Here is a 15,960-nt window from a genome sequence, read left to right as displayed (position 1 = left end):
ATAAATACTAAGTAGGTATCCAGATTTCCTAACACTCTCTTTTTTCTCTGCCACTAGTGATATGATTATGTTATATTTTTATATATCAAATACCTCTATGTATTTTGATCTATTTCTGGACTTAATTTTCTGATTCATTGAACAATGTTCTTAAACTAATATACATTGACTTAATAATTAAATCTTCAGAATGTATTGCGATCTGGCAGGAAACTCCTCCATCATTATTTTTCTTTTCTGGCTGTACTTGCCTATTTTTTTCATAAAAACTTCAAAATTAGCTTACTAGCTTGGTTGTCCCAGAAAAATCAACTATTTATATTTTGGGAGAGATGGTGTTCAATTTGCAGTTTAGGAAAAGTGTCATATTTATATTGATTCCCTTTATCCAAAAATAGTTTTGTTTTGTTTTGTTTTTTTTAAACACTGAATGCTGAGTGGACTGATTAGAATGTCCTGGTATCCCATAGCCTCTCTTGTATGTCCCATATGTCTTAGTAAAGTTTTCATATGGGTAAATTCAGTATTAAGTAGTTAGACTATCTGCCTCCCACTGGTCTAGTGGAGAAAGGGAAAAAAGGCATTCAAATCCTCAGAAATCATGGATAATTGTCACAAGCCATCCATGGGCTGTGTGTGTGAGCTATGTGCACTATAGCCATATGAGGGGACAGGTCTGGCATTGCACACTGATTGGGCTGGGCAATGCTAGTTTGCCTCTCCACTTGCTCTGCTAATGATCCCACAGAGCACCTGAGATGGGTATGACTTGCCAAGTGGTCAATCAATCTGCTGACCACAAGACATCACAAAGCAAGACTCCACCTTTGAAACCTTATCCCCTGCCTTATTTGGTGAAGAACATTCTATCAAACTCCTTTGTTGGTCCCCCTACAAAAATAAAGAGATTCCAGGTGCACGCTCTCTCTGGCATTCCAGAGTGGAAGAGGACCCTTGAGGTCACAGAGCAGTCCGTTCCTCAATATGAAAATTACTTCTGTGTCCTGTGCTTTTTTCACCTTTTTCTTAGCTTAATGTTGCAGCCAGCTCTTTGAACCCAGTTCATCTTATCAGTGCGAGGAATCATATTTTAATACTAATGGGAAGAACCTGGTGAAACAGTAAAAAGGCCTACGATTTAAACATGACAGATTGAGCATATGATTTACCTCTGTTCCTTATCAAAATCCCAATCAAGTGACAGTAACATAGAAAGGCTATAAATTCCAGAAAGTCAAAGAAAAGAAAAACTACCAAAATATCTTTGAAAGTTTAAAAGTTATATGAGAATTAGTTGACTGAAAAAATTTAATACTGAGTACTGGTACAGAGGAATTCAAGAAGCCAGTTTGTGCTGCAGAACCATGGAAAGGCTAAGTATCACAGAAGGAAGGGAACAAGCAAGCAACTAAAAACCAAGGAGACTCCTTTTCTTTCTTTATCAATTTTTAGAGAAAGTAAATCAAAAGGACTCCAGATACAAGGATATCAGCTATGAGAGAGAGTTGTTATACTGAAAGCAGGGGATTAAGCAAAATTCCCTTAATCACTTAACCTCCTTTTATAACTCAGTTTTAAGAATTGTAGCCAATAGGAGTAAAAATTGTGGGGGGTCTCAGTTGAAGAATTCTTCATTACTTATACTTTTCTGTATGTATGAAATATTCACAGTAATTTTTTTTTAATAAAGGAAAAAAGAGGGCTGGGGATGTGGCTCAAGCGGTAGTGCGCTCGCCTGGCATGCGTGCGGCCCAGGTTCGATCCTCAGCACCACATACAAACAAAGATGTTGTGTCTGCTGAGAACTAAAAAATAAATATTAAAAATTCTCTCTCTCTCTCTCTCTCTCCTCTCTCACTCTCTCTTTAAAAAAAAATTAAAGGAAAAAAAGATCTATCTGAAAGCACTTTATATTATGCTTGGTTTTGAAGGATTCAAGAGGAAAAAACAGGATACCCAAAAAGGATCCAGAATCATGACAACACTGGCTTTCTCAATAGGAGACTAGAAGCTTGAAGACATTGGAAAAATGCCTACATAAATCTGAAGAAAAATGACCTCCAACCTAAAATTCCATATCTATCTAAACTACTAACCAAATGTTATAGTAGAAGAATTTCATACATGTGAGGTCTTACTTGAGCCAAGTAATAGTCATAGAATGCTAGAACAGGAAAAGAAAAAAATAGAAATCCAATGAACTATGATATACTCATAACAATTTAATTAAATATAGTGGTTAAAATGAAGTAACTAGGGGACTGGGGATGTAGCTCAGTGGTAGAGTGCTTGCCTACCATACATGAGGCCCTAGGTTCAACCCCCAGTAAACTCCACCTCCAAAAAATAAAATAAAATGAATACATGAATCAACATAACCTCATAAAACAATACTGAACCAAAACAACCTGATGATACATGCAATATATTATTTATTAAATTTTAAAACATAGTTACATATGTTGTTTTATGTTTTAGCACAGCAAATTCCTTCTCTGTCTCCCTCTTTGCCTGACTCTTCATTCCTGCCTCAAATAACCTGAGGACAGAGGACTACCCTCCTAACTCTTGGGCCCTCCCTATCTAGGATCTGTAAGTAAAAAGAGTTTGAACTTTTTTCCTATTGATGGTATTATACTGAATTTGGAGGGCTGGGGTTGTGGCTCAGAGGTAGAGCACTCGCCTAGCATGCACGAGGCACTGGGTTCGATCCTTAGCACTACATAAATATAAAATAAAGACACTGTGTCCACCTATGACTAAAAAGATATTTAAAAAAAAAAAAAAGAATTTGGAGCCTGCCATCTAAAGAACCAGGGACAACAACAGCCTGGTTTTTCCCCAGGAAACCAGGGGGAACACAAAGTTAGGCTCCCAGCACCACAGTGATGGTCAGGCAGGCAAAAACTAGAGATGGATCAGACAAGAGCCATAAGGAAATACATATATAAGGAAATTTTCTGTGAAGATCAAACAAATAGGCATTAGGCCGTCTACCAGGTAAAAGTATCCCATGAAAGGCACACTGTAAACACCTATATCCATTTCCCCTTTGTTTCTCATTAGGGCAGGGATGCTAGTTGCTCTGGTACTAGAACCCCAGTTTAACTGGGGACCCTCAAAACATATATAAGGTAGTAAAATAAACATGATAAACTAGAAATTCAAAATGAAGATTTACCTTCTGGGGAGAAAGGAAAAGTTAATTATTTTTTTAAAAAGTGAAAGACACAAAGCATTAATTCATTTAGTACAATTTATACTTTTATTTATTTGAAATGGAGGAGGAAAAGTTTGAAGACATGGGGATGTGTAACTATCATTCAAGATCCTAAGCAAATGGATATAATATTTCTATTTGGGATGATGGAAAAAGTTTTAGAAATGTGCAATGGTGATGGTTTTACAACACTGAGAGTGTAATTAATGCCATAGAATTATACATTTAAAATGGCAAATTTTATGTTATGTATATTTATGACAATTTTTTAAAAATCCTAAACAGGCCTAGAAATGAAATCCAGAATACAAGTAGAAGGATTAGTCTTTGAGGAAAAACCGGGATATCTTCTCTATTTATAACAGGAAGAAATGAAGAAAAAACACATACGGATAAAAACTTTGAATAGTCATTATGAAGAACAAGCAAACAGGCAGACCGAAGAAAAACCGCAAGCTTCCTAGGCAATGCTGAAGGCCCAATAGGAAGCCTTATGAAACCTTATAAACAAATAAGATCCCGAATGAATACATAAAAACTTTTTTCAATTGTACTGTGTAGAAGTTAGACAACATTGTCTCCTAGATTATAATGCAACAAAATTCTAAGAAGATAGTACCTACAAACCAAATGAAAGGAATTAGAGAATGGTAGATGACGTATGTGGTGTAAAATGTGTTTCTTAAACTTGCCTGATCAGAGAAATCACCTTGGGTAAATTATCTCAGGCCTTGCTCCAGATTCAATGACTCAAAATGTCCAGGAAAAACCCCTCAGATTCTGATATATATTTTAAACTAGGAACTCCAGATTATTCTTTGAATCTGGCAAGTCTGGGACACTCTGGCCTGGAAATGACATCTGAAAGCAAAAAAAAACAAACTGTGTTTCACAGCTTCCCATTGTGTATGTATTAGGCATAATGGAGGAAGAAACAAAAGTAAGGACTGGAGGGAGTTAAGTAGAGACCAAAGAACAGAAAAAAGTAAAACTTCCATGTAAGCCAAAGACATATGCCAATAGGGAAAACTCACACTTTTATTAAAATCAGAAGAGTATAGTGGGGAGGGAGAAAAATGTGGAATCAAGGGAAATATACCTATATGAAAATAGTAGTTAGCTTTACATGCATTCAAAATATTTAATGCATTTACAATAGCTATAAAATATCAAATAATTATCTTTAAATATACATATTGCTCTATGTCAACACGTATGTAGTCCTTTAGATTAGAAACTCGACAAAGTTATCCTGTATAATTTTCTGAAAGCTATGCAAGCTTGACTCTGTCCCCTATAAGTAGCACTTCTCTGTTGGGGCGGGGCAGGAGTGGGGGTGGGTACCGGGAATTGAATTCAGAGCACTCAACACTGAGCCACATCCCCAGCCCTACTTTGTATTTTATTTAGAGACAGGGCCTCACTGAGTTGCTTTAGGGCTTTGCTAAATTGGTGAGGCTGGGTTTGAACTTGGCGATCCTCCTGACTCAGCCTCCTGAGCTGCTGGGATTACAAGTGTCTGCCACTGCACCTAGCCTAACACTTCTTAAAAAAAAAAAAAGTCATGGGGCTGGGGTTGTAGCTCAGTGGTAGAGCGCTTGCCTAGCATGTGTGAGGCACTGGGTTCGATTCTCAGCACTACATAAAAAATAAATAAAGTTATTGTGTCCATCAACAACTTAAAAATAAAAAAAGTCATACATCAGTTAAAACTCAAGAAACACCAAGCAGAAACACACTATATGGAAACCCTGTGTATGGGGTGAAAAGAGGGTAGGGGTTCATTATTCCACAGAACTCATGTTTCAGGAAGAAGCTTATTTAAACTAAATGCTTAAAAAACAGAAAAGAAAACTCTAGCCAGCAATCTTCCCAACCTTGTCACCTGTTAGTAGGAAAGGAATTCCCACTTTGAAACAAACAGTGAAAATGGTATGAGTGGGTCAACTGAGTTTATTACAAGCTTTACTTAGAATAAGAGAAAAAAAGAATCCACCCACCACTTTTATTTATGCTGTTTTGTAAAGTCAACTACTTAAAATAATTATTTCTCATTTTATACAATGCACTGATATGCAGAGTTCCTTAAAGGTTCAGTTATTTCCCCAACACACACTCTTCAAGTTCTACTCTTTATTAGTACTATCAATTTACTATAAACTCTACTAGTTTCATTCTTTATTAGCACTACCAATTTACTATAAAATGTTAATTACATTAATCAAAGATCAGAGAGTATATAATAAGCCCATTTAAGGCCTTACCCCAACACTCAATGGGGAAATAACATTTTTTGGTTTTCTCTGAAACAGTAGGCATTAAAGTTGGATACTCTAATCCTACAAAATACTACCATTTTATGGAGTAATAAAAGTAACTAAGAACTACTGCTACATTAATAAAGTTAATACACCATGCTTTTCAGTGAGAATCCTCTATATTACATACACAGAAGGGTTTTTTTTAAAAAAATTAAAACATGCACATTTGCCAGTATCCCCCGAAGCATACATAAACCTGATTCTTCTCCATATACACACTTCAATTACTTAGTTCCTATAAGATAGCATCTCAGATGGTGATATTTAAAACAATTCGCATTTAACTTCACTATGTATTTATTTATTTTACAACTAGGGATTGAATCCAGGGGCACTCTACCACAAATCTTGATCCCTATCACTTTTTATTTTCTATTTTGAAACAGGTTCTCGCCAAGTTGTCCAGGTTCATGAGACCCTCCTGCCTTAACCTCCTACCCGACCAGATTACAGGTGTGCATCACTGAGCCAGGCTCTTTGATAGGGTCTCGCTAAATTGCCCAGGCTGGTCTTAAACTTTTGATCCTCCTGCTTCAGCCTCCCACATTGCTGGAATTTATAAATGTGAACTACACCTGACTAATTTCACTATATTTTTAGTGTTTGTTATTGTTTTCATTTGCAATTCATTTGTAGAGTTTAAGACTTAGACCTTGCTGGTCCATGGACCAGAAATACCGGCATCAGCTGAGACCTGGTAAACTATAAAATCCCACCCTTGCCCTCCAAAAATCAAAATCTGCACATTAACAAAACTCCCAGTTGAATTATATGCATATTAAAATTTCCTATCCCCTACCCTATAGGATATTATATCATTCAGAGACAGCAGAAAAAATAATTCCTCTCTGAAGATCTGCCATTATTTAGTCCTGGGAGAAGATCCCAGCTAAATTATGACCTTTTTCATTTATAAAATGGTACTTGAAAAAATGGCTCTTTCCTTTTTTAAAGCCCTGTTAGTCCATAAGATAACCAAAAGATCTGAATTTCTAATCAATTTATCTGCTGTAACAGAATTTTTATAAAAAGGGGGAGCCAAGGATCGCATAGTATTGCAGTTATAATAATTCAAAGTTTAAAGCTGCTAAAAATTCTTTCAGATAGCCAGTATTGTAATTACAAGATACAATGCCTAATCAAAAACATCATAAATTACATTTATTCCTATTAAAGTATGTGTGTTTGTATAGATTTTTTTCTTAATTAAGAGAAATACATTTCAATGTGAACATTAATTTTTCTCCACCAAATGAAACCGGTCCCATAAACACTTGGGATTTTTTTAGTTCAAACTGATAGTTAGCCAATAAAATTTAGACCTGAATACATACATGTAGCCCTTTAGATTAGAAACAAATTTAATAAGTTAGCTGAAACTCCAAACTGCTGAAATTTCAGTAAACAAATAAGTATCGGCCTGGTGTAAAAGTGATATCATGAAATACTTCCTTTGGTGTTAGAATATTTGAGTATTATAAAAAGTTAAAAGGAAAAAAAAAGGTTCTATAAGTGGATCCTAGCTTTAGCCATTACAATAATCTAAAAATATATAAAAGTAACAGAAGCTATAATTTTTCTTGCACAAAACAAACCTACATTTTATTTCCTTTTGCTAGAGCAGATGAATTCTAAAGTAGTGATTCTCAAACTTTAATGTGCATATGAATCATCTGGGGATCTTTTAAAATGCAAATTATGACTCAGAGGATCTGAGTAAAAATGAGACTGCCTTTCTAACAAGCACCCCAGAGGTGCCAAATTCATATCACAAGCACACTTTGAGTAGCAAGGACAATAATTCAATGTCCAGGGTTTGCAAAGCACTGGTCTTGATAATGTTTCCAATTAAATTACTAATTGATCAACCTAACACTTTTCCATCTTTATCTTACTGGATCCCTCATACAATTAGTAATATTTTTATCACCCTATCATTCTTAAAATCTTGGAAACCTGTATCCCAGTCTTTCTGGTCTCTTCCCATGTTCCTATACTTAAATTCAGGTACATCACAGGATTTTACCCTTAGCTTCATCTCCTCTCCATTCTAATGCTATCCCTAATTATATATGCTAATTGATCCAACTTCTGCACCTCCAGCCTAAACATGTCTCCCAAGCTTTTTTTTTTTTTTTACTTCCCAAGCTTTTTCAACCCTGTATGCAGCACCATCCTATCCTCTCTTTGTCCAAACCACATCTTAAGACTCTTCCTCTCTTTCACAAAAGTCCACTTAATCTCTATTTTGTAATTCTCAAAATCTTATTCTTTTCTCTCTAGTGTCAGTATCAGTTTGGGCATGGATCATTCTTGACCTAATGACTATCCCAACCTAACCAGTACTCTTGCTTGCCATCACATATTTCCCTCAATCTCATCCTCCACATTTCCTTGTAATCTTCGCAAACATAAATTGATAAAATTCATTAATACCTCTCCCATTACCTTTAGGAAAAAGTATCTTAAGGTATATAACACTCTCCACACTCTTGATTTTCATTCATTCATGCTACCCCACCCCCAACTCCAACCACCCCTTTACAGCAAGCATGTCCTCTTACCCTATTTAAGCTATTTACAGCTCCCTCAATGTGGCACATTCTCAAATGCCCTCTGTACATCTACATTGGCTATTATTCCCTTTGATTAAAAATGTTCCTACTAAGCTAAGTACTAATCTGCTTTCAACATTATACTCAAGCATCACATGCCTTAAAATGCCTTTTCTAATCACTTCAAGTCTGATGTAAGTAACTGTGCTTCCCTCTCAATGGTAGGATTTTCCTACTGCAAGTCTCTACTACTTAAACTGCATTATAATTGCTGGTTTATTCATCTCTCCCACTAATCTGATTTCATGAATTGGTCCTTTTAAGAACTGAGTATCCAGTACATGGTAGGTTCTCCATAAATATAGTCATGAATAATTATTATAGCTATATATTTAAACAAACAACTTCTAATAGCTATGTCTCTAAGGTAATTAAAAATTTTACTTGATCTTATTTGTAAGTTAATAAGACTTTGTAAGACTTCATAAAAATACCTTAGGAATTCATTTAATTCCCCCTAATCTAAAGGTAGTTGTTAAAAATATTAAAAACAAAGCCTTTTGAATTTTGTTTTAAACTGAGATACTTTAATTTCACTGACCACAGCGTAGATAAATAAAAGCACTAATTTCTTCTCCCATAGCTGAAGTAAAAGAGGGAATAGGGCAAAATGTTGTGAACATTGTTCAGACAGCCTAGGTTTTCATCTTGACTTTCTAGCTCTATGACCTTGGATAACATCATACACATCCAAAGCCTGTTTCTTCAATGCATAACATAGATAAAATTGCTTACTATGCCCCCCCACCGTTATTTAAAATATTCAGATGTGAATTTGAAAGCATTTCTACTAAACAAATCTGAATTATTGTGCTAGCATCTATCCCAGTATCTGTGAAAGATTTAGGTGCAAATATAAAGCTTCATGGGCTAATTCAACCTCCTAAATTTGCCCAATACTTCTCTCCAATGGCTAAAAATTCATAAATAATATTAAGTTCCAGGACCACCAGAGTACAAGACCCATTCAATAGTCCTCTATATTCTTATGTGGTGAAAGTGTTTAATATAATGTAATAATGCAATATGTTATTTTAAAGTTGTTATTTTAGAAAACTCAAAGTTAATCTCAAGGTAAGTTGTTGGTACAGTCATTTAAATTTCAGCTCCATTTTAAAAAATTGGAGGACAAAAATCAGCAGGGAATATTTCAAGATGTCTTCTTTTATTAACTAGTTAGACTGGGTTGACACATAAACTTGATCCAATATAGTACAACAGGAAAGTTAAATAGTCACCCTTACAAAGCCAGGACATGCCCCCAGATTTCTGGGTTATTTCTCAAATGTGCTTGCTGGTCTATCAGAAAATTTGCTGCATTTCTCTAAACTGAAAAAGGGATAGATCATGTTAACTCTGCTCTCAGCAATATCTTTCTTTGTTAAGTAGGGACTTATGGGAATTATGAACTACATCAGAATTGTTTTTAGTCTCTTCTGCAATATTTATAAAAATAGGATTCCTTAACCTTTGAAGGGAAAAATTCCTTAAAAAAAAAGAAAAAGAAAAAGAAAATCTACTACAAAAGTCAGCACTTCGGTACCTGATTGTGGTAACAAGGCCAAAATCCAAGACGAAGCCCTTTATTGCACATCGTGTTCCAACATCTTGGGCAGCCCCATCTTGCGACCTCTCCAGATTGGCTGCTCCTGCTCTCTCTACTGCAGAGAGAACTTCAATTAGAGAAATTCTGAGGCTCATAAATCTAAACTGGATACTCCCCTCACTGGAGGCAAAGATGTTGAGACTTACTAAAAAGATTCATGTTAGAGGAGGGTTCAGATAAATCTAAGTGGCTTGAAACCACTATAATGTAAGCAGCTGAGAGTCTTATTTTTACAACAGTTTATTTACCTTTAAAAAAAGAGAAAAAAAGAAAAAGAAAAAAAAAACCCTAAGGGAAAAGAATGGCAGCAAATTACTAGATAACCTGAAAAAAAGAGGCTATATAATCATGAATCTCTAAAAAGTGAAACAGTCTCTACTAAACTTAAATTTACAGTATAAACAGTATAAACTTACAGCTGACCATTCATATTCACAATCCTTATGAGGAAAGCAAGCAAGAAAAAACTAGGATACATTATTAACTTCTTAATGCCCTAAAATAACCTCATTGAAAAAATGTTTGGTTAAAAACTGGTTAGGAAGGCAATGTTTCCCTGCTGACTTAAGCCTAGCTGCCTAAGCAAGGCTTTAAAAAATATCTTCACCTACTAGAGTGCATAGGCAGAAGGAGCAGAGACTATGGCGGTCTTCCTAGTGACACTCCCAAGTCACATAAATGGGGTATATTTCTGGGATAGACTGCCAACAAGTTACTGAAAGAAGAGAAACAAACCCAAATAAAACCTGGCCAATAAATAGATCAATATCCTCACATGTTCTATGATTATGACCAAAAGTCTTAACTAAAGTTACCAAGGCTATCAGAGCTAAATCATGTCCTCCACACTAAATAAGCTGATTTGTGAAAGACTGAATTAGTTTTCAAGCTGGTTTTCCATAAAGACTTATAATGAAGCATAATATGTATAAAGCATTTCTTCAAGCAAATAAAAGCTCCACCCAAAGACCTCAGTAATTAAGACTTTACAACTGGAGGAACAATTTCAAGTACCATTATCAATCAAACTGTGGTGATGTGAGCTACGCAGCAGAATGAAGACAACATTGTTGAGATACTATATTTACTAAATAATAATAATTTTACCTTACCTGAGTGTGAAAATTTGAAATGGTTGTTGTTTCAATATCTTTCTTGCCCAGAATTTCCATTTTCACTGGAGTGTTGGGGAAATTAAAAGCAAAGTAATCCAAGAAGTCTGGGAGATAAGCAGCCGCTCCATGCACTATTGCTAAAGCATAGTAAGCAGCATTTTTCTCATTTTCACTGAATGTCAAAGCAAGAAACTCCTCAGAAAATCTCTCCATCTCCATTGGAGACAAAAATGAGAGTTCATCCATGTAAGCATGAAGGACAAGAGCACCACCATTGGACTGGTGTTCCTCGTGAATAAAGTTGCTAAATTTAGTACCTGTTTTTAAGAAATTTCTACGAATAGAATGTTCCTGGTGAGTCATAAAAGGTGTTTGTACTCCCTGGGGTACCCGATATTCTTGCATGCCCAAATTTAATCGGCACAGCTGTTCATCTTTCAGATACCTGAAGGACTCCTTATTAACTCCTGAAGTGCTATTTATTTGTCCTTGGCTGAGAATTTCCTTACTGATGCGGGTCAGGCCAGCACAGACGGTTTGTACTTCCTTATTGTACATTTTAAGGCGTCTTCCTCGCATGTCTTCTCGATGTTTCTTTTTCTTTTTCTTCTTTATTTTCTTCAAGACAAAATCATCAGCTCTCTGGGTTTTACCATTTTCATCTGGTGTTTCTGGCCACAATAATTAAAAACAAGTTAGTTGCTAGGACTAATGTCAACATACAAGCTTCTTAAGGTACTAAAAAGGTACTCAAATCAAATAGCCTCCTCTCAATTCTCAGAATTTGCTATTACAACTTAGAGCCTCAGAAAACAAATGAAACTAACACCTAGGGATGTGGCTCAGTGGTCTAGTGCCCCTGATCCAATCCCCAGTACCTACCCCCCCCACACACAAAAAAAACCTAAATATCCAAGTAATTTCAAATCTGACATATTGTATAAAATATTTGTTCAGTAAACTTTGTAAAATTTAAATTGAAGCTTATCATATTTCATATTTACTGTTAAGTCTATAAATTATCTATAGGCTAATCAAACAACAGTGAATTAAGTCATAAAACAAAATGACAAAATCTTGCCTACGAAATTGTCATTGTTTTTTGGTATATGGGTTTTTGTTTTTGTTAGAGGGAGGTGTTTCTTAGAAGCAGGATTCATTCTCTATTATTGTTCTTAGAATTATAAACTATATACAACCTCAAAAATGGAGGACAACTTGATGATATATATCAAAATCCCTGAAAATATTTACAATTCTCAGACCTCAAACTCCAATTCCAAGTCAAAATTACTTAAGAAAATAATTGAAGATCTATAAAGATATCAATGACTGTATTATTTAAAACAACAAAAACCTAATCTAAACCCCTAATAATCAGGGACCGATTAAACTGATAGTTACACATTATAAAATACTACCTGGCCATTATACACCATAGATGAAAAGAACTGACATACAAATTATAAGGTTACAAAATGCTTACAATGTTACTCTTCTAGAAAGCCTACTCTAATAACTCCTCCCCTACCTAAGGGAATATGTAGCAATAGCTATTCCTGCTCCCTGCTCCCTTAGCACTGTACTTCTACCACAGCACTTATCATACTCCATGTTATCACATATTTAATTTTTCACCTCCTCTCTAAACTGTAAGCACTGAGCTCAGTGATATATATCTTACCTTTCTTTCCAAAGCACTAGATACAGGTATATTCTGATCCCATTTTTATAGTAGACATTCATTTGCCAGGTGTATATCTGGGCACTAAGGATATGATGATTAAGACAGGTAGAATCCCTACTCTCTCTGTTTAGTTTTGTTTGGTATGAGGTATTGAACCCAAGGCACTTTGCCACTGAGCCACATCACCAGTCCTTTTTTTATTATTTTATTTTGAAACAGAGTCTCACTAAGTTGCTTAGGGCCTGCTAAATTGCTGAGGTTAGCTTTGAACTAGTGATCCTTCTGCCTTTGCCTCCCAAGTCGCTGGAATTACAGGCATGAGCTACCATGCCCGGTCTTACTGTCTTAAATATTACAATCTGATCAAACAAGGAAAAGAAAGTACAGTTAGTAATAAGTAGGTTTTTATTTATTTTTAATTTATTTTTTAGTTGTAGTTGAACACAATACCTTTATTTTATTTTATTTATTTATTTATTTATTTTTATGTGGTGCTAAGGATAGAACCCAGCATCTCGCACGTGCTAGGCGAGCGCTCTACCGCTGAGCCACAACCCCAGCCCATAAGTAGGTTTTTCTAGATGCTGGGGAAGCTCTTTTTATGAGGTGACATTTAGACTGAGTCCTAAATAATAAGATGGGCATATGAAGATTTACGAGGAAATATTCTAGAGAGAAGCAAAGGATCTTAGTAAATATTTTTATCACTCTATCATTCTTAAAATCTTGGAAACCTGTATCCCAGTCTTTCTGGTCTCTTCCCATGTACCTATACTTAAATCCAGGTACATCACAGGATTTTACCCTTAGCTTCATCTCCTCTCCATTCTAATGCTATCTAATGCTATCCCTAATTATATGTGCTAATTGATCCAACTTCTGTACCTACAGTCTAAACATGTCTCCCAAGCTTTTTTTTTTTTAACTACCCAAAAGGACCTGAAGAAAAGACAAAGTCTGCTTGACTTTGTACCTGACTTTGTACCTTTGTACCTTGACTTTAGTACCTATTTTTAAGAAATATGTATATGTATGTGAAATGTCAATACATATACATATACAGAAAAATGTCTGGAGAAATATATACTAAGGTATTATCATAGGGTGGTATTAATGGTATGAGTGGTAGGAGTATAAATGTCCAGCTTTTTTCTGTTTTCTAAAATGAACATATTACCTTATAATTTAAAAACTTAATTTAAATTTCTGAAGGATTATCATAGATTGACATAACCAGGATAGAAAAGCATCTTTGATTTACTAGTTGCAAAATACACCTAGCTAGAAATCTAGGTGTAGTTGTAACCAATCTTTAAGCTTGGTCTAGCAAATATTGTATAGAATTTATCTACCAACCAATAGTATTTTGACATAATTCAAGTAATTCAGTGTTAACAAACATCCTCCAATTAATCCTATTCTTAGATCTGGGAAGAACAAGTTCCAATAATTTTAAGTAAAGAATTTACTTGGGGGACTGCAATTATAGCTCAGTGGTAGAGCACCTGCCTAGCATGTGGGAGGCACTGGGTTTGATTCTCAGTACTGCATATAAACAAATAAATAAAACAAAGGTCCATCAACAACTTAAAAAAAAATTAACAACAACAACAACAACAAAGAAATTACTTGGTATAATATATAAGTTGTAAAACAAGTTATCTGCAAGTTATAAAACCTATAAAGTTTAAAACCATTTTAGGGCAGGGGTTGTAACTCAGTGGTAAAGCACTTGCTTAGCATATGAGAGGCATTAGGTTCCATCCTCAGCATCACATAAAATAAATAAAATGAAGGTATTGTGTCCATCTACAACTAAAAACATTTTTAAAAATTAAACCTGTTTTAAAGTTCAAGTCAAAAGACTTTACACCATATAAACGGCAAATAACTTTCACTATGTCTAATATTTGCTTTTAAGAACAATTAAAAAGAAAACCCTACAGAAAGGGGTATAGATCAATAATAGAGTCCTTTGCCTAACATGCACAAGGCCCTGGGTTTGATCCCCAACACTGCTAAGTAACAAAACAAAACAAAACAAAAAAAAAAAAAACTTCAAACTTCATTTGCAAACATTATTTGTAATTAAACTGAGATCATACACATGAAATCAGATTGCTTAAACTGCTAAGAAAATGCAGTCAATTTTTTATTCTACGTAAAACTAAATCTTTGATTAGTTAAAACTTAGCAAGTCACTTATGTTTCTTACCAAATAAAATTAATCTAAATACTTTTTCTAATACCAAATCAGTAATATAGGCAATTCTCCTAAGCAACTAAATGCCATCAAATATAAAAGGCCAATTTAAAAATAGCCATCTAATTACACTCCACTAAATGTTTTAGCGATTCCACAGGAAAAGAAAATATTTCATTCTGAATAGGTCTTGTTGTTTTAAGCTTCAGAAGAGGTATTTGGTATGCAGAAGATGAATTGTGACCTAGATCTGCCACTGAAATTAACACCAAGAAGGAATGGTCTTGACTATAACACATTGTGTCTAGATTACTATCATCTTACCATATGGTATTTCTAACATGGTTAAATCTCTGTGGGTTTTATTCCAAAATTTAGTTACATGGAAACCATTCAATTAGTCCATCTCCACAAAAGAAAAAAAAAAACTGTACAAGGAAATAATAAGGGCCTTAAACTGACCATAATCTCATATAACATGATTAAAAAGTTTAAATATGAAATAAATTTCAATCTACCTTCCCACTAATCCTGTTTTTCAAATGTTTCCTCTTTTCTAAGGCTGATATAGAAAGCTTGTCCTTTTTTAACATTTATTTTTTAGTTATAGGTGGCCATAATATCTATATTTTATTTTTATGTGGTGCTGAGGATCGAACTCAGTGCCTCACGCATGCTAGGCAAGCGCTCTACCTCGAGCCACAACCCCAGCCCCATGCTTGTCTTTTTTTAAATGGGGAAATTTTGAGACTACTGATCCCATGCTTGCTAACAAATTTCCATGAACAAACAAAATTTATTCTTAAGTTATTGTAGAGGCAATTAATTGTGAACAGCGTAAGTATCCACAAGTTGTTGGAAGTTATTATGAAAAGTTGGCCATTGATGCATGAAAGATACCAAATGCCTTTCCTTGAATTAAAAACATTTAAAAGTCTAAATTTTATGTCTAAAGACTTCACAATCTTTCCATTTCTGGTAGTGTTTTAGTTTCTAATAGAGAATGTATTCAGGAAGTCAGATTTTGAGTATTTCCCCATAATGCAAAAGCTAAATTTGTTGCATCAAATTTGTTGTTTTGTAGTGCTAGATGATCAAATCCAGGGCCTTGTGCATGTTAACAAAGCACTTTACCACTACGCTACAAACCCAGCCCTGGCATCAGTTCTTTACAGACAAGAAGCTGAGTTACA

At 34.8% G+C, this 15,960-nt stretch overlaps 1 protein-coding gene across 1 annotated transcript in view; it reads right to left on the bottom strand.

The window, feature by feature from the left end:
• RSBN1 (round spermatid basic protein 1) overlaps positions 1 to 15,960 on the bottom strand; it is a 49,223-nt gene that overhangs the window by 24,514 nt on the left and 8,749 nt on the right. The window contains exon 2 of the mRNA XM_081305276.1: positions 10,875 to 11,548. Within this exon, the coding sequence (XP_081161402.1) occupies positions 10,875 to 11,548 (674 nt within the window). The remainder of the gene's footprint in view (positions 1 to 10,874; positions 11,549 to 15,960) is intronic.

The sequence above is a fragment of the Spermophilus citellus genome (assembly GCF_964194105.1).
Source record: "Spermophilus citellus genome assembly, chromosome: 9".
Classification (NCBI taxonomy): Eukaryota; Metazoa; Chordata; class Mammalia; order Rodentia; family Sciuridae; genus Spermophilus; species Spermophilus citellus.
This window is presented reverse-complemented; position numbering and strand designations above follow the sequence as displayed.